Raw genomic sequence first — 26,718 nt, 5'->3', positions numbered from 1 at the left:
TCTTGTAGATGAGTTCTAGGATCTTCTGGTCATTGATGTCCTCATGGATCAGGGGGTGAGGTGGAGGCCCCGTGATTTGGCTCAGGGGTCTTCCCCATCCCTCAGACACAGGGTCCTGACAGCGATCACTAGAGGTCTTCTTCACCACTGTGTAATCCTGGTAATGGAGAGACACATTAATAACTCTCACTACAGACATTTCCAGAGTCCTCACCTCTCCAGTTCTGTCCATCTGTTATTCCCATAGATAAGAATGATGTAATGTGACATCATCAGAATCTCTCACCTCTCCAGTGAGACGGAGGAGGATCTCTAGGGTGAGGTGTAATATCCTCTCCGCCATCTTGTCTCTGTCCATATACATCCTTGATGGGTAAACCAGGAAAATTCTCTTTTGTAGAAGATCTTCACTGAGAGGATCCGATATTGTAGAGACCTGAATGAGAAGAAGATGATCCGATGTAACATCATAAGAATCCTGTGTAATAATACAAGTACTGGAGATAATAAGGGAAACATATGAGGAGATTTATTATCTTACAGGGTTTAGTTTTCTCCCCTGACATCTACTAATAAAACCTATATATTTAGGCCACAGACAACAAGCAGTTTCCTCCTCAGAGTCGGCAGCTGAACACGTTCCTCATAGACTCATCTTCCATAACGTTAATTCTCGTCTCATTACCGACACTGGAATCGGCATTAGCAATACTGCAGGAGAGATTCATTACACGCGACATGAGAAATAACTCCTTCATGATGAGGACGACATCTTCATCTTCTACTGCGGCTCTAGAGACAGATTTGGCCAGAGTCGGTCACTGCCTCCATCCCCACCGGCCGTCTATATGAAGGTTTCCCGTCTTCCCCGCACTGGAATCTTCTATCCCGTTAGATCTCAGCTCTGAGTCACACACAGAAGTTTGAGGCTTTTAGAAAAGATTTTTTGTTTCCACAATCAACGCGGACAGAAATGATCTGATCCCAAAGTCTCCATGTACAGTGATTTATGGGGTTTATTTCTGGCCTTAGGCTTTCCTATGTTACAAGAAAAACTCCAGAAAAAGCCGAAATTTAAATGTTTCTAAGGAAAATTGGCTCCAACAATTCTTGTAAGAAGAAAAAAATATGTAAAAAGCAAAACACATTTTATAGTTTTTAACATGTTAAACATTTATTAAAAAGAAATTAATCTTTTTGGGCCCCAGAACATAGATGTACACCGCAGGGACGGCACAGATGAGGCTGCAACAAAAACCCTGAAAAGCAAACATGGCATCTTAAGGCCCTTTTACATTTAGCGATGCACCAGCGATCCAACCAGCGATCCGACCCGGTCAGGATCGCTGGTGCATCGCTAAATGATTGCTAGTGAGCTTTCATACAGAAAGATCTCACAGCGATGCAGCAGCGACGCAGCGCACGATACTTACCATTCACATACAGCGATCCTGCGTCCTCCCGCCCGCCTCCACGCGTCGCTGGACGTCACAGCAGGAAGTCTCAGCAGGAAGCGAGAAATGGAGCCGGACATTCTCGCGCGATCAGCGATGGACAGCGGGGGAGCCGGTCGCTGGTAAGTATCACACATAGCGATATCGCTAGCAATATCGCTATAACGTCACAAAACCGGTGACGTTTTAGCGATATTGCTAGCGATATTGCTTAGTGTAAAACCCCCTTAAGAAGGTGTGACAGAGTTCGGCTGAATCCCCCCTCGCCTCCAAGTACTCGATAGTATGGGGCGGCCTAGTTACTCCGATACTTACATGCCTAATAATGGGGTCTGGGCTGCAATGTATGAAGGTCTATTAGGCCGGGCCAGAGGCAGCGTCCAATAAGTTACCTTATAACGCCCCCGTACACATTAGGCTAAAGTTCCATGAAAGCACTGACTTCGGGGGGTTTGGCCGACCATATAATGTATTTGGGGGCCTCCCGACAGATGATGTCAGGGCAGAGAAGGATCCGGCATCCTGAATTTCAGAGGATAATCCGTCTGTTCTTCCTGTAGATAATCCTCCTCTAGAGGAGTCTGGAGGCGACTCTCTCATACAGACCACAGGAAAGCTGGAATATTTGTGTGTATGGGGGAGTCGGGAGAGATCGCCGTCTGCCAAATGACCGTTCAGCCAACTCTGATCTCATGTGTATGGGGCCGTTAGTATTACACTGACAGGCAGTGATGATACACGGCACTACAGTAGTACAGGGCATCACCGGAGCCATCAGAGGCTTGTATGTTGTATGATCGCACTGATCAGAGGGGTTTAAAAAAGGTTTAAAGTGGAAAAAAAAATCACAGTTTCAGCAACAAGAAATATCCATCACAATATGGAAAGCAGAGTCACTGCACAATGTTAGTTACGTCACGTCCATAACTACTTTATTATACTCTATTATCCTGTACACAGTGGAGTAGATAGAAATCACAGGTCCCACAGCAATAGCTGGAATTGGACCCTCCAACGTAAAGAAAAAAAAATCTATCTATCTATATACACTGTTCAAAAAAATAAAGGGAACACTTAAATAACAGAATATAACTCCAAGTAAATCAAACTTCTGTGAAATCAAACTGCCCACTTAGGAAGCAACACTGATTGACAATCAATTTCACATGCTGTTGTGTAAATGGAATAGACAACAGATGGAAATTATTGGCAATTATCAAGACACCCTCAATAAAGGAGTGGTTCAGCAGGTGGGGACCACAGACCACATCTCAGTACCAATGCTTCTGGATGATGTTTTAGTCACTTTTGAATGTTGGTTGTGCTTTCACACTCGTGGTAGCATGAGACGGACTCTACAACCCACACAAGTGGCTCAGGTAGTGCAGCTCATCCAGGATGGCACATCAATGCGAGCTGTGGCAAGGTTTACTGTGTCTGACAGTGTAGTGTCCAGAGACTGGAGGCGCTACCAGGAATAGGCCTGTACACCAGGAGATGTGGAGGGGGCCGTAGGAGGGCACCAACCCAGCAGCAGGACCGCTACCTCCACCTTTATGCAAGGAGGAACAGGAGGAGCACTGCCAGAGCCCTGCAAAATGATCTTCAGCAGGCCACAAATATTCATGTGTCTGCACAAACGGTTAGAAACTGACTCCATGAGGATGGTCTGAGGGCCCGACGCCCACAGATGGGGGTTGCGCTCACAGCCCAATACCGTACAGGACGCTTGGCATTTGCCACAAAATACCAGGATTGGCAAATTCACCACTGGCGCCCTGTGCTCTTCACAGATGGAAGCAGGTTCACACTGAGCACATGTGACAGCCGTGACAGAGTCTGGAGACGCCGTGGAGAGCGATCTGCTGCCTGCAACATCCTTCAGCATGACCGGTTTGGCAGAGGTCAGTAATGGTGTGGGGTGGCATTTCTTTGGAGGCCACACGATGTTGGGCTGTGAGCACAACCCCCATGGAGACACAATTGTGCCTTTACCTGGAGATAAATTCCCAGTGGGGGCAATTTCCAAAATGCAATAACTTAAGTGGGGAATTCAGCTCTTTTTGCACTTAAGGGATCTGTATATGGAGTCTACAAACTACAGTGGGGAAAATAAGGATTTGTTACGCTGCCAATTTTGGGGCTAAAGTCACATTTTTGTGAGGAAAAAAGTAAAATTGTCATTTTTTCCTTCCACATTGCTTATATTCCTGTCACACTGTCCGAATTCAGATATTGTCCTGTCAGAAAGGAGAATACAGGGAGCGAAAGGGTTAATAGGACTCACAGGAGGAACCTGCCCAGAAAGCAGAAGATCCAGGAGTGTCTGCCACATATATGACTGCTCTGTGCACAGGACCTGTGATGAGGTCACAGGAGGGGAGGAGTCAGGGGTCACATGATCAGGGGCCTCAGTGTGTGCAGGACTCAGTGTGCTGGAGCGCTCCCGATAATCAGCTGCGTGTGTCGCGCTGTGTGATAGTCACAGCACCTGCATGGAGAGCGACACACGCAGCTGATTATCGGGAGCGCTCCAGGGATCCGGGGTCCCGATGCAGCTATTCGGTAAGCGATATTAGCCAATAACAACTTCTCCGACGATATTCGCTCATCTCTAGTAATAACAGCTCAAAGAAATTCACCGAACTTTTCATTAAGATTAATAGCAAGACCCTATTAAATATTGAGCACCAGCGGGACGAAGCATTGACAGCGGCATGTAAAAGTGTGGACGCCCCTGGTCAAAATGACCGTTATTGTGAGCAGTAGTAAGATGAAGATGAAATGATCTCTAAAAGGCCGAACCTCTAAGATGACACATGGCCTTTGTATTTTAGGCAAAAATAATAATAAAAATATATAGAGAGACTTTTTGACAATTTCATAATTGCAAAAAGGAAAAAGGGCGATGCAAAACTTTGGGCACCCTTGGAGATTTGTGTACTGAGATAATTTTGATCAAGATTTCACACCTTAATTCGCTTGTTAGGGTTATGGTGAGATCACATGGTGACCAGGAGCTACAGTCTGAGGAAAGGGCTAAAAAGCCTTCACTAGACCCCTGTACAGCTGTATAATGAGGCCCAGGCTTTATAGTGAAGGGACAGGAGTGAGGGCCTGTTCCCAGGAGCTACAGACTGAGGAAAGTGCTAAAAAGCCTTCACTAGACCCCTGTACAGCTGTATAATGAGGTCCAGGCTTTATAGTGAAGGGACAGGAGTGGGGGCCTGTTCCCAGGAGCTACAGTCTGAGGAAAGGGCTAAAAAGCCTTCACTAGACCCCTGTACAGCTGTATAATGAGGCCCAGGCTTTATAGTGAAGGGACAGGAGTGAGGGCCTGTTCCCAGGAGCTACAGTCTGAGGAAGGGCTAAAAAGCCTTCACTAGACCCCTGTACAGCTGTATAATGAGGCCCAGGCTTTATAGTGAAGGGACAGGAGTGAGGGCCTGTTCCCAGGAGCTACAGTCTGAGGAAGGGCTAAAAAGCCTTCACTAGACCCCTGTACAGCTGTATAATGAGGCCCAGGCTTTATAGTGAAGGGACAGGAGTGAGGGCCTGTTCCCAGGAGCTACAGACTGAGGAAAGTGCTAAAAAGCCTTCACTAGACCCCTGTACAGCTGTATAATGAGGTCCAGGCTTTATAGTGAAGGGACAGGAGTGGGGGCCTGTTCCCAGGAGCTACAGTCTGAGGAAAGGGCTAAAAAGCCTTCACTAGACCCCTGTACAGCTGTATAATGAGGCCCAGGCTTTATAGTGAAGGGACAGGAGTGAGGGCCTGTTCCCAGGAGCTACAGTCTGAGGAAGGGCTAAAAAGCCTTCACTAGACCCCTGTACAGCTGTATAATGAGGCCTAGGCTTTATAGTGAAGGGACAAGAGTGAGGGCCTGTTCCCAGGAGCTACACACTGAGGGAAGGGCTAAAAAGCCTTCACTAGACCCCTGTACAGCTGTATAATGAGGCCCAGGCTTTATAGTGAAGGGACAGGAGTGAGGGCCTGTTCCCAGGAGCTACAGTCTGAGGAAAGGACTAAAAAGCCTTCATTAGACCCCTGTACAGCTGTATAATGAGGCCCAGGCTTTATAGTGAAGGGACAGGAGTGAGAGCCTGATCCCAGGAGCTACAGTCTGAGGAAAGGGCTAAAAAGCCTTCACTAGACCCCTGTACAGCTGTATAATGAGGCCCAGGCTTTATAGTGAAGGGACAGGAGTGAGGGCCTGTTCCCAGGAGCTACAGTCTGAGGAAAGGGCTAAAAAGCCTTCACTAGACGCCTGTACAGCTGTATAATGAGGCCCAGGCTTTATAGTAAAGGGACAGGAGTGAGGGTCTGTTTCCAGGAGCTACAGTCTGAGGAAAGGACTAAAAAGCCTTCACTAGACCCCTGTAAAGTTGTATAATGAGGCCCAGGCTTTATAGTGAAGGGACAGGAGTGAGGGCCTCTTTCCAGGAGCTACAGTCTGAGGAAAGGACTAAAAAGCCTTCACTAGACCCCTGTACAGCTGTATAATAAGGCCCAGGCTTTATAGTGAAGGGACAGGAGTGAGAGCCTGATCCCAGGAGCTACAGTCTGAGGAAAGGGCTAAAAAGCCTTCACTAGACCCCTGTACAGCTGTATAATGAGGCCCAGGATTTATAGTGAAGGGAGAGGAGTGAGGGCTTGTGCCCAGGAGCTACAGTCTGAGGAAAGGGCTAAAAAGCCTTCACTAGACCCCTGTACAGCCGTATAATGAGGCACAGGCTTTATAGTGAAGGGACTGGAGTAAGGGCCTGTTCCCAGGAGCTACAGTCTGAAGAAAGGGCTAAAAAGCCTTCACTAGACCCCTGTACAGCTGTATAATGAGGCCTAGGCTTTATAGTGAAGGGACAAGAGGGAGGGCCTGTTCCCAGGAGCTACACACTGAGGAAAGGGCTAAAAAGCCTTCACTAGACCCCTGTACAGCTGTATAATGAAGCCCAGGCTTTATAGTGAAGGGACAGGAGTGAGGGCCTGTTCCCAGGAGCTACAGTGTGAGGAAAGGGCTAAAAAGCCTTCACTAGACTCCTGTACAGCTGTATAATGAGGCCCAGGCTTTATAGTGAAGGGACAGGAGTGAGGGCCTGTTCCCAGGAGCTACAGTCTGAGGAAAGGGCTAAAAAGCCTTCACTAGACCCCTGTACAGCTGTATAATGAGGCCCAGGCTTTATAGTGAAGGGACAGGAGTGTGGGCCTGATCCCAGGAGCTACAGACTGAGGAAAGGGCTAAAAAGCCTTCACTAGACCCCTGTACAGCTGTATAATGAGGCCCAGGCTTTATAGTGAGGGGACAGGAGTGAGGGCCTGATCCCAGGAGCTACAGACTGTGGAAAGGGCTAAAAAGCCTTCAATAGACCCCTGTACAGCTGTATAATGAGGCCCAGGCTTTATAGTGAGGGGACAGGAGTGAGGGCCTGTTCCCAGGAGCTACAGTCTGAGGAAAGGGCTAAAAAGCCTTCACTAGACCCCTGTACAGCTGTATAATGAGGCCCAGGCTTTATAGTGAAGGGATAGGAGTGAGGGCCTGTCCCCAGGAGCTACAGTATGAGGAAAGGGCTAAAAAGCCTTCACTAGACCCCTGTACAGCTGTATAATGAGGCCCAGGCTTTATAGTGAAGGGACAGGAGTGAGGGCCTATTCCCAGGAGCTACAGTCTGAGGAAAGGGCTAAAAAGCCTTCACTAGACCCCTGTACAGCTGTATAATGAGGCACAGGCTTTATAGTGACGGGACAGGAGTGAGGGTCTGTTCCCAGGAGCTACAGTCTGAGGAAAGGGCTAAAAAGCCTTCACTAGACCCCTGTACAGCTGTATAATGAGGCCCAGGCTTTATAGTGAAGGGACAGGAGTGAGGGCCTGTTCCCAGGAGCTACAGTCTGAGGAAGGGCTAAAAAGCCTTCACTAGACCCCTGTACAGCTGTATAATGAGGCCTAGGCTTTATAGTGAAGGGACAAGAGTGAGGGCCTGTTCCCAGGAGCTACACACTGAGGGAAGGGCTAAAAAGCCTTCACTAGACCCCTGTACAGCTGTATAATGAGGCACAGGCTTTATAGTGAAGGGACAGGAGTGAGGGCCTGTTCCCAGGAGCTAGAGTCTGAGGAAAGGGCTAAAAAGCCTTCACTAGACGCCTGTACAGCTGTATAATGAGGCCCAGGCTTTATAGTAAAGGGACAGGAGTGAGGGCCTGTTTCCAGGAGCTACAGTCTGAGGAAAGGACTAAAAAGCATTCACTAGACCCCTGTAAAGTTGTATAATGAGGCCCAGGCTTTATCGTGAAGGGACAGGAGTGAGGGCCTCTTTCCAGGAGCTACAGTCTGAGGAAAGGACTAAAAAGCCTTCACTAGACCCCTGTACAGCTGTATAATAAGGCCCAGGCTTTATAGTGAAGGGACAGGAGTGAGAGCCTGATCCCAGGAGCTACAGTCTGAGGAAAGGGCTAAAAAGCCTTCACTAGACCCCTGTACAGCTATATAATGAGGCCCAGGATTTATAGTGAAGGGAGAGGAGTAAGGGCTTGTGCCCAGGAGCTACAGTCTGAGGAAAGGGCTAAAAAGCCTTCACTAGACCCCTGTACAGCCGTATAATGAGGCACAGGCTTTATAGTGAAGGGACTGGAGTGAGGGCCTGTTCCCAGGAGCTACAGTCTGAAGAAAGGGCTAAAAAGCCTTCACTAGACCCCTGTACAGCTGTATAATGAGGCCCAGGCTTTATAGTGAAGGGACAAGAGGGAGGGCCTGTTCCCAGGAGCTACACACTGAGGAAAGGGCTAAAAAGCCTTCACTAGACCCCTGTACAGCTGTATAATGAGGCCCAGGCTTTATAGTGAAGGGACAGGAGTGAGGGCCTGTTCCCAGGAGCTACAGTCTGAGGAAAGGGCTAAAAAGCCTTCACTAGACTCCTGTACAGCTGTATAATGAGGCCCAGGCTTTATAGTGAAGGGACAGGAGTGAGGGCCTGTTCCCAGGAGCTACAGTCTGAGGAAAGGGCTAAAAAGCCTTCACTAGACCCCTGTACAGCTGTATAATGAGGCCCAGGCTTTATAGTGAAGGGACAGGAGTGTGGGCCTGATCCCAGGAGTTACAGACTGAGGAAAGGGCTAAAAAGCCTTCACTAGACCCCTGTACAGCTGTATAATGAGGCCCAGGCTTTATAGTGAGGGGACAGGAGTGAGGGCCTGATCCCAGGAGCTACAGACTGTGGAAAGGGCTAAAAAGCCTTCACTAGACCCCTGTACAGCTGTATAATGAGGCCCAGGCTTTATAGTGAGGGGACAGGAGTGAGGGCCTGTTCCCAGGAGCTACAGTCTGAGGAAAGGGCTAAAAAACCTTCACTAGACCCCTGTACAGCTATATAATGAGGCCCAGGATTTATAGTGAAGGGATAGGAGTGAGGGCCTGTCCCCAGGAGCTACAGTCTGAGGAAAGGGCTAAAAAGCCTTCACTAGACCCCTGTACAGCTGTATAATGAGGCTCAGGCTTTATAGTGAAGGGACAGGAGGGAGAAAAGTGGGGAAAGGAGCCAGAAGAGCCGGACTGCCCATCACTAACCTGCAGAGCCGCACTCCACATATATGGCTGCTCTGTGCACAGGACCTGTGATGAGGTCACAGGAGGGGAGGAGTCAGGGGTCACATGATCTCCGGAGTGCAGACCTCCATGGAGCCTTCTCCTCAGTCAGTGCCATTCCCGCCATTATTTGCCCCTCACTACTGGCACAATTACCCCGCGCCGCCTTCTCTACACAGTGTTATGTGTGGAATGTAACGTGTGATTTCTCTGGAGGGAAATAGACCCCACACAGGAGGGAATTCTCCCCAGTTACCGGCCGTCTACTATATGGCGGCATATGATTGTGCCATCGACTCCACACCAGGAGCTAAAATGCCCAAATCTCTAATGTAACCGCTATAAGAGAAGATATAACAAATTTCTCCTAAACTCACACAGCGGAGGAGGCCTCACTTGGAGCAATGTGACTCGCGCACAGAAAATCTATTCCCGGTTCTGTGATAAGTTATCGGCCGACAGGAAGAAGAAAGGTCTGAATTACAGCCCAGACTGGAGGAGAAACTGCAGGAGTGAGAATTGGCCAATCAGCGCTCTTCACCCCTATACTTATCTACACAAATACAAGATATGAAATGACAATTAGACGCCATTCTCACCACCGGGACGGAGAGGCGCTAACTTGGAGTAAAGCCGCGTTTTATCACCATGCCAATAAGCCTAATAAGATGCCGCTCGTAAGCTCAGAATGAGAGAGTCACTGCATATAATCTCCTCTATAAAAGACCCTAAGGGTCAGATCTCAGCCCACCCCGATGTCATGTATAGCACTTATAATGAATACCCCCAGAGTTTGTATTCCCCCCACAATCACCCCCCTCACTACTGGAGTCATTCCTTCACACACTACATCTACCTAACCTGACTGAGTCCGCGGCACAACAACTCCATTTACACATCTCTGAGGAGGAAATAGTTTCAACAACCAAAAAACTAAAAAGAGGAAAGGCCCCGGGGCTGGATGGTCTTACAGCAATATATTATAAAAAATGCAGCGATGTGCTGACACCACATATAAAAACCTCTGTAATTCACTACTAAATGGCTCACAGCTGCCCCCTGAGCTCTACGTGGTGCATGTAACCGTAATCCCTAATCCTAAGAAAGATCATCTCACAACAAATTATAGACCTATATCCCTCTTATACATTGACTTCAAAATCTTTACATCCATTGTGACTAACAGGACCAATAAAATCCTGCCTCACCTCATCCATCGGGGTCAGGTTGGTTTTATACCAGCGCGACAGGCCCCAGATAATATTAGGAGAGGGTTAAATATTATTCATACAACAAACCTACAGCGAAAGCGACTTCTCCTGCTTGCATTAGATACTGAGAGGGCTTTCGATTCGGTGTCCTGGACGTATCTTTTTACGGTTCTATCGGAAGTCGGATTCTCCCCTAAACTTATAAAGTGCCCCCAATTGTTATATGATAGCCCTATCGCTTATGTAAAACTCCCGTCACCACACCCCCCTCCAATTAATATTCAGAGGGTACCAGGCAGGGCTGTCCTCTATCTCCGGATCTTTTTGCACTTGCAATGGAACCCATTGTGGAAGCAATAAGGAGAGATCAGAATATCCTGGGCCCTGAGAATATGGGAGACCAATATAAAGTCAGCCTCTTTGCGGATGATCTCCTGCTAACATTAATAAGTCCCCACACTACACTCCCTCACTTGTTTTCCCTCCTTCACGAATTTGAGAAGATCTCAGGGTTAAAGATTAACATTGATAAATCCGAAGCATTATTTGTAAATTTTCCTAAGAGCAAACTAATATAGCCTCCCATTTTGGGTTTATAGACAAAGAACATTATCTAACATATCTGGGTATCAACTTAACAGCCAACAGGTCACCTCTGTTTAGGTGGAATTACACTCCACTGATCCAAAACTTCCAGAGGGACCTGGATAGATGGGCTCCCTCAAAGTTACCCTGGCCCGGCAGAATACAGGCATTAAAAATGGTGTCACTGCCTCGCTTCTTATATCTATTTAGGTCCCTCCCAATTATGGTACCACCCAGAACGTTCACTCATTTACACTCTATGATGTCTAAGTTTCTTTGGCTCGGAAAACAACTCAGAATTGTGCAAAAACTTATGTTCCGTCACAGAAAAGAAGGGGGTTTATCCCTCCCTAATTTTACACTTTATTACAAGTCGGCACAGATTGCTCCATTAATAAGTGCGTGTTCATATCCCAATAGTCCGAGATGGGTTATTCTGGAATCATTTCTCTCCAAACCATTCTCTTTATCAGGCCTCATGTGGACCACAGACCGACTTCCACGGGGGTTAATGAATGTGGCTCCTTTTACAGTCCACTCGTTGCTTCTTTGGAGGAAAGTCCGGTTTAAATATAACTTACAATCAAGCCCTTCTCCCCTGACAGCTATATTACAAAACCCCATGTTCCCGCCAGGCCTTGAGCCACAAATTTTTTCTTGGTGGAAGCTGAAAGGTATTCATGTACTTAAACATTTGTGTTCCCCATTTAATATCTTACTTGATAGACAGGAATTTGTTCAAACATTTGAACCTCCAGTTAGGGAGGTAATGCGACTGAACCAGATCTTTCTACTTTGCAAAGTAGATCCTCCCGAGCGGTACTACTCTCAGGGCAATGAGTTTTGAAAATAAATGTCTAAATGACCCTTTGGGCAGGGGAACGATCTCATTGATCTACTATGCTATAAATTCTCCACAAGATGATAAAAAATTGAAGTATATGTTACAGTGGGAGGAGGATCTGGGGTTTGAACAGTCAATTGATGAATGGTATCGTAGCTGTGACACCCTATCATGAGGTAGTCACCAGACTTCCCTTGTGGAGACCTCCTTAAAACTATTGCACAGAGTCTATTATGTACCGGAAAAAATTCACAGCATTTTTCCTAAAATCTCAGGAGACTGTTTTAGGGGCTGTGGAATATCTGGTGACATGAGACATATTTGGTGGTCTTGTATGGTGGTTTCTGGGCTTTGGGAGAAGGTGAAGTGTCTGATAGCACAGATGTATGGTGGACCGGTTGTTCTGGAACCTTCTACCCTTTTACTGGGAACCAGGCCTTCCCAGCTTCCAGAAAGCTTTCAGAAGCTAGTAAACTACTTATGTATGGCCACTAAAATCCACATTGCGGCAAAGTGGAAGTCGCCCTCACTGTCATTATCTATGGTGAAAGAGAAGATGAACGACATTATGTTACTCTCATTTGTGGCCCCAGCGTTTCTTGTAGAATAAATCCCTTTCTCACACAGTCCTGTAGTAATGACTTTGTTCTCACGTTTTGTAGGAGGGTTCGTCTGACTCCATCTTATGTTTTCAGTATAAGTGCGAGAGATGAGAGACCGACGACCGCAGTTTTACCGTGTGTGTCCGGCGTCAGTTCTACAGTGTGAGATATGCAGGGTCTGTGACTGAAGCTGGGGGTATACGGGTGTATACAGCATACACAGAGGGGTCTGTGACCAAAGCTGGGGTTATACGGGTGTATACAGCATACACAGGGGGGTCTGTGACCGAAGCTGGGGGTATACGGGTGTATACAGCATACACAGAGGGGTCTGTGACCAAAGCTGGGGTTATACGGGTGTATACAGCATACACAGAGGGGTCTGCGACTGAAGCTGGGGGTATACGGGTGTATACAGCATACACAGAGGAGTCTGTGACCAAAGCTGGGGGTATACGGGTGTATACAGCATACACAGGGGTTTGCGACTGAAGCTGGGGGTATACGGGTGTATACAGAGTACACAGGGATCTGCGACCAAAGCTGGGGGTATACGGATGTATACAGCATACACAGGGGACTGCGACCGAAGCTGGGGGTATACTGGTGTATACAGAGTACACAGGGGTCTGCGACCGAAGCTGGGGGTATACGGGTGTATACAGCGTACACAGGGGTCTGCGACCGAAGTTGGGGGTATACGGTGTATACAGTGAACACAGGGGTCTGCGACCGAAGTTGGGGGTATACGGGTGTATACAGCGTACACAGGGGGTCTGTGACCAAAGCTGGGGGTATACAGGTGTATACAGCGTACACAGGGGTCTGTGACCGAGTCTGCAACCGAAGCTAGGAGTATAGGAGTATACAGGTACATACAGCGTACACAGAGGTGTCTGCGACCGAAGCTGGGGATATACGGGTGTATACAGCATACACGGAGGGTCTATGACCGAAGCTGGGGGTATACGGGTGCATACAGCGTACACAGAGGGGTCTGCGACTGAAGCTGGGGGTATACAGGTGTATACAGCGTACACAGAGGGGTCTGCGACTGAAGCTGGGGGTATACGGGTGTATACAGCACACACAGGGGGGTCTGTGACCAAAGCTGGGGGTATACAGGTGTATACAGCGTACACAGGGGTATGCGATCGAACCTGGGGGTATACAGGTGTATACAGTGTACACAGGAGTCTGCGACCCAAGCTGGGGATTTGCAGGTGTATACAGTGAACACGGGTCTGTGACCGAAGCTGGGGGTATACAGGTGTATACAGCGTATACAGGGGTATGCGACCGAACCTGGGGGTATACGGGTGTATACAGTGTATACAGGAGTCTGCGACCCAAGCTGGGGATTTACAGGTGTATACAGTGAACACAGGGGTCTGTGACCGAAGCTGGGGGTATACAGGTGTATACAGCGTACAGAGTGGTCTGCGACCGAAGTTGGTGGTATACGGGTGTATACAGAGTTCGCAGAGGGGTCTGTGACAGAAGCTGGGGGTATACAGTTGTATACAGCATACACACAGGGGTCTGAGACTGAAGCTGGGGGTATACGGGTGTACACAGTGTGAGAGACGCGGGGTCTGTGACGGAAGCTGGGGGTATACGGGTGTATACAGTGTACACAGAGGCGTCTGCGACCGAAGCTGGGGGTATACGGGTGTATAAAGAGCACACTGAGGGGTCTGCGACCGAAGCTGGGGGAATACAGGTGTATACAGCATACAGAGGGGTCTGCAACTGAAGCTGGGGGTATACAGGTGTATACAGCGTACACTGAGAGGTCTGAGACTGAAGCTGGGGGTATACAGCGTACACAGAGGGGTCTGTGACCGAAGCTGGGGGTATACGGGTGTATACAGCATACAAATAGGGGTCTGAGACTGAAGCTGTGGGTATACAGCATACACAGAGTGGTCTGCGACCGAAGCTGGGGTTATACGGGTGTATACAGCATACACAGAGGGGTCTGTGACCGAAGCTGGGGGTATATGGGTGTATACAGTGTACACACGGGTCTGAGACCGAAGCTGGGGTATACGGGTGTATACAGCATACACAGAGGCGTCTGCGACTGGAGCTGGGGGTATATGGGTTAATACAGTGTACACAAGGGTCTGAGACCGAAGCTGGGGTATACGGGTGTATACAGCATACACAGAGACGTCTGCGACCGAAGCTGGGAGTACACCTCGTACACACACAGCTCTGCTCGGTACATCTCGTACACACACGGCTCCACTCCGTACACCTCGTACACACATGGCTCCGCTCCGTACACCTCATACAGACGCGGCTCCACTCCGTACACCTTGTACACACGCAGCTCCACTCCGTACACCTTGTGCACATGCAGCTCCGCTCCGTACACCTTGTGCACACGCTGTTTCGCTCCGTACACCTCGTACACACGCGGCTCCGCTCTGTACACCTCGTACACACGCGGCTCCGCTCCGTACACCTCGTACACACGCGGCTCCGCTCCGTACACCTCGTACACACGCGGCTCCGCTCCGTACACCTCGTACACACGCGGCTCCGCTCCGTACACCTCGTACACACGCGGCTCCGCTCCGTACACCTTGTACACACGCGGCTCCGCTCCGTACACCTTGTACACACGCAGCTCCTCTCCGTACACCTCGTACACACACGGCTCCGCTCCTTACACCTCGTACACACACGGCTCCGCTCCGTACACCTCGTACACACGCGGCTCCGCTCCGTACACCTCGTACACACGCGGCTCCGCTCCGTACACCTCGTACACACTCGGCTCCCCTCCGTACACCTCGTACACACACGGCTCCGCTCCGTACACCTCGCACACACACGGCTCCGCTCCGTACACCTCGTACACACACGGCTCCGCTCCGTACACCTCGTACACACACGGCTCCGCTCCGTACACCTCGTACACACACGGCTCCGCTCCGTACACCTCGTACACACACGCCTCTGCTACATCCACCCTGTAAACCCCTCCTGACCCCACACAGAAACTTCCCCTCATCCAGCACCATGACAACCAGCACAGCAGAGTCCTGCACACACTGAGGCCCCTGATCATGTGACCCCTGACTCCTCCCCTCCTGTGACCTCATCACAGGTCCTGTGCGCACAGAGCTGCCATATATGTGGCAGATGCTCCTGGACCTTCTGCTTTCTGGGCCGGTTCCTCCTGTGAGTCGTATTAACCCTTTCGGTCCCTGTGTTATTCTTTCCTTAGTTTCCCTGTCTCTGTGTTTCGGGTCGTTGTTCTGTTCGAAGACCCAGCCTCCACCCATCTTCAATGCTGTTACTGAGAGAAGGAGGTTGTTGGCCAAAATCTCCCGGTACATGACCCCATCCATCCTTTCTTCAATACGTTGCAGTTGTCCTGTCCCCTTTACAGAAAAGCCCCCCCAAAGTATGATGTTTCCCCCACTAGGCCTCGCAGTTGGGACTGTGTTCTTGAGGTTGTACCCATATATTACATATAGATAGAAGATTCCAGTGCGGGGAAGACGGGAAACCTTCATATAGACGGCCGGTGGGGATGGAGGCAGTGACCGACTCTGGCCACATCTGTCTCTAGAGCCGCAGTAGAAGATGAAGATGTCGTCCTCACCATGAAGGAGTTATTTCTCATGTCGCGTGTAATGAATCTCTCCTGCAGTATTGCTAATGCCGATTCCAGTGTCGGTAATGAGACGAGAATTAGCGTTATGGAAGATGAGTCTATGAGGAACGTGTTCAGCTGCCGACTCCGAGGAGGAAACTGCTTGTTGTCTGTGGCCTAAATATATAGGTTTTATTAGTAGATGTCAGGGAAGAAAACTAAACCCTGTAAGATAATAAATCTCCTCATATGTTTCCCTTATTATCTCCAGTAATTGTATTTTTACACAGGATTCTTATGATGTTACATCGGATCATCTTCTTCTCATTCAGGTCTCTACAATATCGGATCCTCTCAGTGAAGATCTTCTACAGAAGAGAATTTTCCTGATTTACCCATCAAGGATGGATATGGACAGAGACAAGATGGCGGAGAGGATGTTACACCTCACCCTAGAGATCCTCTTCCATCTCACTGGAGAGGTGAGAGATTCTGATGACGTCACATTACATCATTCTTATCTATGGGAATAACAGATGGACAGAACTGGAGAGGTGAGGACTCTGGAAATGTCTGGAGTGAGAGTTATTAATGTGTCTCTCCATAACCAGGATTACACAGTGGTGAAGAAGACCTCTAGTGATCGCTGTCAGGACCCTGTGTCTGAGGGATGGGGAAGACCCCTGAGCCCAATCACGGGGCCTCCACCTCACCCCCTGATCCATGAGGACATCAATGACCAGAAGATCCTAGAACTCATCTACAAGATGATTGAGCTGCTGACTGGAGAGGTGACACTGCTGGGAATGCTGGGACATTATACAGTAACACTATGAAGGGATCGGGGGATGACGGTATCATTGTATGTGTCAGGTTCCTATAAGGTGTCAGGATGTCGCCGTCTATTTCTCCATGGAGGAGTGGGAGTATTTAGAAGGACACAGAGATCTGTACAAGAACGTCATAATGGAGGTTCCCCAGCCCCTCACATCTCCAGGTAATAGACAGGACTAAATACACACGGCCTATAATTATCTGTATGTAGAGAATGAATTCAGTCCCTGTATGTGTTTCCTCCAGATCTATCCAGTAAGAGGACAACACCAGAGAGATGTCCCCGTCCTCTTCTTCCACAGGACTGTAACCAAGAAGATCCCAGTGCTCCTCAGGATCATCAGGTAGATGGAGAGAAGGTGTCAGGAGATCTCCCCTATGATGTGTAGACGGCTGTGAAGGTCTTGTGCTCAGTCTTGTTTTATCCTCCAGTATTATATGTTTTATACTTGTGTAATGAGAACGGTGGAGATGGCAGGATTAGAGCTGATCATAGATGGGACTTCTCCATCTGTCGGTGACTTTTACAATATTTGTTTCAGGGTGAAGATCTGACCCATATTAATACTACAGAGACATATGTGAGGGGTGATGAGTGGTGTAAAGAGGAGATTCCCACATATGACTACCCAGGTGAGTAGTAACCACTGAATGCAGAGACGTCACAGATTCTTCTCAGTCACCGGCTGTGGCTGCTTTATCGGTGGTGTAGTCCGGCCGTATTACCATGATCACCATTTTGCCTCTAGACCACAACATTCTCCTCCACCCAAAACTGTTCAAATGACTTTGGGCATTGAAAGCCCTTTTCTATAGAACTTACAACCTGGAGGATCAACCTACCTGTAATATACATTTATTCCCGCCTGCAGGAGATGTGTTGGCTCCAGCCCTGGTGTCATGGATTCAATCCTCGTCATACATTACATTGTTTTTGAATTCAGATTACTGCACAATCTCTCCTGAAATGGGGAGCAATATTATTTCCTCTAATCTTCTGCTCAGGATTCATAGTAGCTCCAATGGTCCACCATAAATGAGGGCAACTCTGGTTTACTGTTGTGTAATCTGTATTTGTAGTTTTCAGTTAATGAGATTCTCGTGCTCTGGGGTGGGGCTGTGGGCGGGGCTGTGGGCGGGGCTTTATGTGGTGCTCTGATTACATATTCATCTGTATCGGCTTATGACAGGTCGCTGACCCCTCACTGACCTGCCCCCATTATTACATAATGCATATAATAGCATTGATATTATTGGTGATAATGCCTATAATATTGTGGCTATTGTGAGGCTTAGAAAGAAATTACATCCAGCACAATGTCACCGGTGGTGGCGGCTCCTGCGCAGTAACATCTATATCAACTATATCAAATTTTTTTGTTAGGAAGTTATAAGGGTTAAAAGTTAAACAGCGATTTATCATTTTTACAACAAAATTTACAAAACCATTTTTTTAGGGACCACCTCACATTTGAAGTGAGTTTGGGGGGTCAATATGACAGAAAATACCCCTAAGTGACACCATTCTGAAAACTGCACCCCTCAAGGTGCTCAAAACTACATTCAAGAAGTTACTTAACCCTTCCGGTGCTTCACTGGAATGAATGGAATGTGGAAGGAAAAAATAAACATTTACTTTAATTTTCTTTCACAAAAATTTTCCTTTAGCCCTATTTTTTTTTTTTACTTTCGCCAGGGTAACAGGACAAAATGGGCTATACGTTTTGTTGTACAATTTCTCCTGAGCATGCCGATACCCCATATGTGGGGGAAATCTACTGTTTGGGCGCACGGCAGGGCTCGGAAGGGAAGGAGCGCCATTTGATTTTTTGAATGTAAAATATGCTGGAATAATTAGTGGTTGCCATGTCGCGTTTCGAGAGCCCCTGATGTGCCTAAACAGTGGAAACCCCCAACAAGTGACACCATTTTGGAAACTAGACCCCTTAGGGAACTTATCCAGATGTGTATTGAGCACCTTGAACCCACAGGTGCTTCATAGAAGTTTATAACATGGCGCCATGCAAATAAAAAAATACGATTTTTCACAAATAAATCTTTTTAGCTCCATATTTTGCACTTTCATAAGGGTAACAGGAGAAATTGCTCCATAAAATTTGTTGTGCAATTTCTCCTGAGCACGCCGATACCCCATATGTGGGAAAATACTACTGTTTGGGCGCATGGCAGAGCTTGGAAGGGAAGGAGCGCCGTATTGGAGAGCAGATTTTGCTGGAAGTGTTTGTGGGTGACATGTCACATTGTCAGAGCCCCTGAGGTGCCAGAATAGCATAAGCCCCCAAAAGTGACCGCATTTTACCAAATACCTCCCTGAATGAATTCTTCTCGTGGTGCAGTGAGTATACTGACACCACTGCTGTTCCATAGAAAATTATACCATTGGGCAGTGAAGAAAAAATAATTACTGTATTTTTCGGACTATAAGACGCACCCCAAATTTTCAAAGGAAAATAGGGGAGAAAAATGTGCAAAATGGGGGTCCATCTTACATCCGAATTCAGCTTACCGGGGGGGGGGGGGGGGGGTGGAATCAGCACAGGTGCAAGAGTGGTCACAGACGTTGTTCGGTGGTCCAGGCTGGTGCGGTGGCCTCCGGAAACTCCCATTCCAGGCTGGTGTGGCAGCGGTGCTCTGTGCTGGGGCAGTGGCAGTGGCAGCGTTCTGTGCTTGGGTGGAAGTGCTCTGCGCTGGGTCGGCAGCGCTCCACCTGTGGCGGCGGCAGCACTCTGTGCTGGGGCAGCGGCACTCTGTGCTGCGTGGGGGGCTTTGCCACCATTTTGTCAAAGCCTTAGGCCCCTGCAGCTCCATTGCTGTGATGGCCTCCGGGAGAATGGCAGCTGGGGGCGGTGCATGCTCAGATTTAGATCTCGGCAACGAGATCTCGGGGCGAGATCTGAATCTGAGCATGCGCCGTTCACAGCGGCCATTTTTCTGGAGACCACCGCATCGTAGCAATGAAACTGCAGGGGTCTCTGGACTTTGACAAAATTCCAGTGGAGCCCTCCACGCAGCACAGAGCGCAGCCGCCACAGCATTTGTAAGTAAATTCCTACTATAAGACGCATCCCCATTTCCCCACTAAATTTTTTGGCAAAAAGTGCGTTTTATAGTCCTAAAAATATGGTACATTTTTATCGCTAAAATCTTGTTTTAACCCCAGATTTTACATTGGAAATTAGGTAGATAGGTAAATGGTCACTACACCCATAGATGAATTCACAGAGGGGGGTCATTTCTAATTCCCAGAGGGGTGTCATTTCTAAAATGGGGTCACTTCGGGGGGATTCTGCTTTTATGGCACTTTGGAGAGCCGCTAAGTGCCAGAACAACAGAATCCCCCCTGAAGTGACCCCATTTTGGAAATGACACCCCTCTGGGAATTCATCTATGGATATAGTGACCATTTTCACTACATGGATGATTTCCAGAAACTCGTAGTGGAAGTTTTAGAGCAAAAATTGCAAAAATGTAATTGTAGTGCCCAATATATTGTGCCCAGCTTGTGTCTCTGGAGACCTCCCCCCACCTACCCCCGGAAATTGTTAAGTCAGCTCTACTCAAATGTGTCTGTCACTAAATAAACGTGGTTCTGTGTGTAAGATTGTAAAGCCGTCATGGAGGCATAAGGCTGGCAATGATGGGCATTGTGGGTAATAATAGCGGGGATCATGCCTCATTCCTCTCTAGGAACATACACGACATCTTCTCTGGGGGATCTTTCTTGTTTCAGTTACTGGGATGAGTGCAATAAAATGTCGCTCAGTGAGTCTTCTCACATCTTCACATTCTAAAGGATTGGCGGGGACAACATTTTGAAAAACAAGATTTTCAGTGACCTTTTCCTGATAATCAAGGAAAGTATCTGCATTTCCGGCTTTTTTGTATAACACAAAAGAATTATATGTGGCCACCTGAAACAAATACATGACTAACTTTTTATACCAGATATATGATTCTCTTGATACCTGGTATGGCTGTAGAACCTGATCTGCAAGGTCCACACCCCATATATTTGTTGTAGTCAATGACAGACACAGGTTTTGGAGTAGTGGATCCCTGTTGGTCTGCAGTGGCCCTTGTGGCATCTGTGGGGATCGAGCTCAGGATAAAAATATCTTTTTTATCCTTATACTTAAGGGCAAGCAGCTCTCCATTGTGTAAAGCCCCTGACTGCCCCTTTCGGAAATTTTCTTTAACCAATGATTGTGGAAACCCCTGATGGTTTTTGCGAATAGTCCCACAAGCCCCTATGTTATGTTCAACCAGACTTTTAAATAGAGGTATGCTGGTGTAGTAGTTGTCAACATACAGATTGTAGCCTTTTTGTAAAAATGGAGTTATCAGCTCCCAAACCATTTTTCCAGATGTCCCCAGATAAGTAGGGCCTCCTGGTGGGTTTAGTTCGCTGTCTTTCCCCTCATAAATGTGAAAAGCTGATGTGTATCCGGTTGAACTCTCGCACATTTTATAGAGCTTTATTCCGAACCTTGCCCTCTTAGAAGGAATAAATTGCTTGAGGTGCAGTCTTCCTTAGAATTTTGCAAGGGACTCATCAATGGAAATGTTTTCTGTTGGGGTGTAGAGCTTTCAGAACTTTTCTGTCAAGTCTTTGATGATGGGTCTGATTTTGAATAGTCTGTCATGTTCTGGGGCATTTCTGGGCAGGCATTGACTATTGTCATTAAAATGCCAAAATCTCATGAGCATTTCATAACGGGTCCTAGGAAGAATGGCAGAAAACATAGGGGTGGCTTGATCAGGGCGGCTGGACTAATAGGACAGAATGGTCATTTTTTTTTAACAAGTTCCATATTGAATGTAAGTCCTAAAATTTTTTTCATTTTTAGGACATTAGTTGGTGTCCATAAATTTGACCTAGCATAATAGGATCGTGGATTCTGGCTGATGAATTGGGACGCATATAAATTTGTAGGACAATATGCTCTAGAAAGCTATCTGTCAGAAACAAATTAAAAAAATTAATTGGTCCAAATTTTTCCACCTCCACGTTTATACCAGGAATGGCATTAAAATTAGGGATGAATGGAGTAGCCGAATCCGAAGCCTCCCATCTGGGAAATGCTACATCAAGAGGCAAAGCCCCTTGGACACTGGTGTGCGCCAATTCACGAGCACTAGGGACAGCGCTAGTACTGGGCATTGTTCCCTGAGTTGGAGACATTTCTCCAGAAGCGCTATTTGTCCTTCTTGTTGTACTGGTCCTTGTGTGTGAGGATGGACCAGAATCACTGCTCATTTCTGAGCTATCACTGTCGCTGCTACTAAAGCCCTCGAAATCCACATCACCATCTGACACTGCACTTTCTTCACTGTCAGACCATAAAAGTGCATAAGCCTCCTCTGCACTATAATACTGACCGGCCATTTTATTCGTTTTTTATTTTTTTTCCCTGGAAATAGAAAACTACGATGTGACCAAATTATTGGGGAGACAATTGAGAAAAGCCTAATTCTTCCCTAACTTTAGAATAAACCCTAACTATAGCATTAACTCTAACCTGACTTATCTGTTTTTCCATTGACAGATGATGGACCTGAGTGGGGACTTGTTTTTTGAGAGATGAGAATTGGTATTATTTTCGCCTACATAACATTGATTGGTTTCTTTATATTCGATATTTGGGAGGCAGAATGAACAAACAGTTGAACACCGCACACTACTGGTTCATCCAACAAGGTTTTTTATTAGACTGTGAACTGTCATTGTCTTGGGAAATAATTAAAGTTTTTTACATAGCTTTCCATTTTTATGGACAGTTTAAGTAGAAGTGTTCAAAAATATAAAACTCAAGGATATTTTATTAATAAAAATTATTTTTATCTTAACAGATGACTGTACCAGGAGATCAGAGGGACAGCTGACATCTTCAATTTTTAAATCTGATGATCTTGAGGTCCTACAAGACACAACTGAAGTGATTACTATTACTCCTGATATATCATCATCCATTCACAGCAAAAATCTGTCATCTGATCCTATGAAACAGGTCCCATCTTCTGATTCATTACTGACTACTAAGGGAAATCAAAGTCACAAAAGAGGCATTAACAAACAAACTGCTCATTTAGCAAAGAAGCCATTTTCATGTTCAGAATGTGGGAAATGTTTTGCACATAAATCACTGCTTGTTACTCACCATAGAGTTCACACAGGAGAGAAGCCTTTTTCCTTTTCAAAATGTGGGAAATGTTTTGCACGTAAAACACAGCTTGTTACTCACCATAGAACTCACAAAGGGGAGAAGCCTTTTTCATGTTCAGAATGTGGGAAATGTTTTAGCCAAAAATCAGATTTGGTTAAGCACCAGAGAACTCACACAGGGGAGAAGCCTTTTTACTGTTCAGAATGTGGGAAATGTTTTAACAATAAATCAGATTGTGTTAAGCACCAGAGAATCCACACAGGGGAGAAGCCTTTTTCATGTTTAGAATGTGGGAAATGTTTTACACAGAAATCAAATTTTGTTACCCATCAGAGAACTCACACAGGGGAGAAGCCTTTTTCATGTTCAGAATGTGGGAATTGTTTTAGGCATAAATCAGATTGTGTTAAGCACCAGAGAACTCACACAGGGGAGAAGCCTTTTTCATGTTCAAAATGTGGGAAATGTTTTAACCAGAAAGTGAGTCTTGATGAACACCATAGAGTTCACACAGGGGAGAAACCTTTTTCATGTTCAGAATGTGGGAAATGTTTTGTACGTAAATCAAATTTTGTTACTCACCATAGAACGCACACAGGGGAGAAGCCTTTTTCATGTTCAGAATGTGGGAAATGTTTTAGCCAAAAATCAGATTTGGTTAAGCACCAGAGAACTCACACAGGGGAGAAGCCTTTTTACTGTTCAGAATGTGGGAAATGTTTTAACAATAAATCAGATTGTGTTAAGCACCAGAGAATCCACACAGGAGAGAAGCCTTTTTCATGTTTAGAATGTGGGAAATGTTTTACGCAGAAATCAAATTTTGTTACCCATCAGAGAACTCACACAGGGGAGAAGCCTTTTTCATGTTCAGAATGTGGGAAATGTTTTAGGCATAAATCAGATTGTGTTAAGCACCAGAGAACTCACACAGGGGAGAAGCCTTTTTTATGTTCAGAATGTGGGAAATATTTTAACCAGAAAGTGCTTCTTGATCGCCATCAGAGCAGTCACACAGAGGAGACGCCATTTTCATTTTCTTAATGTGGGACAAATTTTACTTGGAAATCAACTGTTAATAAACATCAGAGATGTCACATAGGTGAGAAGCCTTTTTTATGTTCATAATGTTGGAATAGTTTTAACCAAAATTAAATCTTTTTAAATGGTTTGTCTCTTGTCATTCCTCATGTTTGCTGACAGAAGGATAAAACTAAACCATATTACTTCCAAATGTAAATCTATACCCATAATTCACCCCCTGAAGGTTAGTCGGAAAGTGACTAATAGAAAAAACATATACCCCACAGGTCAGTATATAGGGTGAGGTGACGTATACACACTCACTCTCCAAGCCTCTTATTACTATGAGTTTCATCGTCCTCACCAAAGACGACTCATTAAGAGACTATTTAATATTGGCATATACTCAAGCGAGACTAAACGATAAAAAAAAACTAAAATCATGAATCATGTTATTCTAAACAGTCAGAAATCTAGCCACATATTAGCAGATCCCAAACTTAAAAAATATACTTCGGAAGTTTATAAGCCCCTCCAGTGTCAGGAATATATAGTATGAATTTAAATTTACCAAATGACTGCAATAAAACAATTTAAACATTTAAAGGGGTCTGAATACTTTCCATACCCGCTGTATCAGTAAAAATAACTCCTCTTTATTAGGTAAAGTATAAAAGAATTGCGCCATTTTTCGATACCCGTCGCGTCTCCATTTTTCATGATCTCGGGTTAGGTGAGGGCTTATTTTTTGTGTGCCGAGATGACGTTATTAATGGAGATCATTTTGGTGCAGATACGATCTTTTGATCTTTCCTTTTTTGCATTTTAATACAACGCTGCGGCGACCAAAAAAAAAGTAATTCTGGCGTTTTGACATTTTCCTCATTACGCCATTTACCGATCGGGTTAATTCTTTTTTATAGTGATAGATCGGGCGATTCTGAATGCGGCTACAACAAATATGTGTATGTTTGATTTTTTATTGTTTTATTTTGAAAGGGGCGAAAGGGGGGTGATTTGAACTTTTATATTTTTTAAAATATTTTTAAAAACTTTTTTTTTTTACTTTTAGCATTGTGAAGACATACAGCATTGTATCTTAATTAACAAGACGACTATTTTTTAGCAAACGAAGAATAATAGAATGTTATCTGTATGTTGGCTTTAAATTTAAGTGTTGATTTCTAGTTGGTCAGGAAAACAGACTTTTGTTTGTGTAAGCCGGTAATATTGACTTTTATTGTGCGCTTATCCTTGATCACTAGTGATGTTTGCTGATATGCTAATTATGCATTGTATTATGGAGCCAGTTTGTTGACTTCTAAAGCAGAGAGGGAAAAACTATGCAAATAGTTTAAATAATCAAGTAATGCTATAATAATCTCATCTCCATTCTTACCCTTTATGTAAATACTCAGTGAGGGACACTTGTTAAGTCTAAAAACAGGTTACATGCCTCTGTATAAAGAGACTGAGAGAGAAACAGCCAGAGAGATTCTGCCAAGACATCCATACATCCCAAAAGGACCAGAGACAGGACAGAAGACACAACATCATCACAAGGGACACGGATCTATCATTCTATAGGAAACAACCTAGGGGTTTTCAGCCTTGGTTGGAAGAATACAGATCTGCTCCATTGACCATCACTGAACCATGGATACATTCGGAGGAGCCAGATTGTGATCTTTGGACCAACTGGCCTTGTACCTTGTACGGACTCCATGAACTGTCATCTTCCTACACTTGTTACCTCCTCTCTGTGTGCGGGCCACAGGTGGAGTAGCGACCCTGAAAGATCTGAAGTCACAGCAGCTATTATCCTGGTGGATCAATTCCGGCAGTGACAAGCATAGAGGTCTGCTGGAGACCTCTGGTTGTCATGTCAACCCATCGGTCACCCATGATCACATGATGAGGTCACCGATGGGTGGGATTTCCGGCGCGCTTGCTGGAAGTGCGCATTAAATGCCACTGTCAGAGGCTGTTAGGGGCCAATGGCAGCTGTTCAAAACAGCTGACATGTGCTGGAAAAGATGTGGGCTCACTGCCAGAGCCCACATCAAAGGGAGGAAGTACAGTTACACCCAATGTCAGAAAGGGGTTAAAGGGGATTGTTTTTACAGAGACAGAAGTGGTAATCAATCATGTATACATACAGATAATTACAGAAATACACAGCTTCTAATGGTAAATAGTATAGAGTTACCACAAGAAAATATAATTTGTGTAAACCATGTGTAGATATAAAAATTCAGGCAAATGTCAAATGTTGTAGCGCCATCTAGTGGCCATGTGCAGAAGTGCCATCATAGAGTAACATGTATCCTAAGAGAGCGTCACTATCAAGGGGGACATGAGATAAGTGCACCGTATTTATTGAGTGTAAGATAAATCCATACATAGATATATGTAACCGGATTGTAGATCTATCACTGGATATCAGTGTATAAGGGGAATAGATCCTGTGCACTTATAGATGAATAGCTTATATAAAGAGAGGACACGGGGGGCATGTCTGGATGAGGAGCTGGGAAACCCGCAATTCCACTCACCACGACCTCAGACGGGGTCCGGGCACTGATGGGGCGCGTCACAAGGAGCATTGGAGCAGCGCCAGGCAGGATACCGGTCATTTTGCCGGAGCCTGGGAAAATCCAAGATGGCCGCCGCAGCACTCACCATGCGGCCAGCGGCGGTGTGTAGCGCTCTGGGGGGGTCTGATCTCCTGACACCGGGTCAGACCTCACAGGAGAGGGGCATGAGTGCAGCGGAGCAGGCAAAGGAGAGATC

General features: G+C 46.3%; 1 protein-coding gene across 1 annotated transcript; it reads left to right on the top strand.

Moving 5' to 3' along the window:
• Positions 1 to 22,591: 22,591 nt before the first annotated feature.
• LOC141076193 (uncharacterized) lies at positions 22,592 to 24,073 on the top strand. Its single transcript, XM_073563552.1, has one exon. It carries the CDS (start codon positions 22,738 to 22,740, stop codon positions 23,944 to 23,946), a length of 1,209 nt encoding a protein of 402 aa, XP_073419653.1. The 5' UTR covers positions 22,592 to 22,737; the 3' UTR covers positions 23,947 to 24,073.
• The last annotated feature ends 2,645 nt before the right edge of the window (positions 24,074 to 26,718 follow it).

This window comes from Dendrobates tinctorius, unplaced genomic scaffold (assembly GCF_039654945.1).
Source record: "Dendrobates tinctorius isolate UK_male_01 unplaced genomic scaffold, ASM3965494v1 ptg000395l, whole genome shotgun sequence".
NCBI classification, from domain to species: Eukaryota; Metazoa; Chordata; class Amphibia; order Anura; family Dendrobatidae; genus Dendrobates; species Dendrobates tinctorius.
The sequence above is the reverse complement of the archived record's forward strand: the minus strand, read 5'-3'. Positions and strand labels throughout refer to the sequence as shown.

Excerpts from the sequence above, each read along its gene's own strand:
- LOC141076193 (XM_073563552.1), top strand. The coding sequence starts at position 22,738 with ATGAAACAGGTCCCATCTTCTGATTCATTACTGACTACTAAGGGAAAT.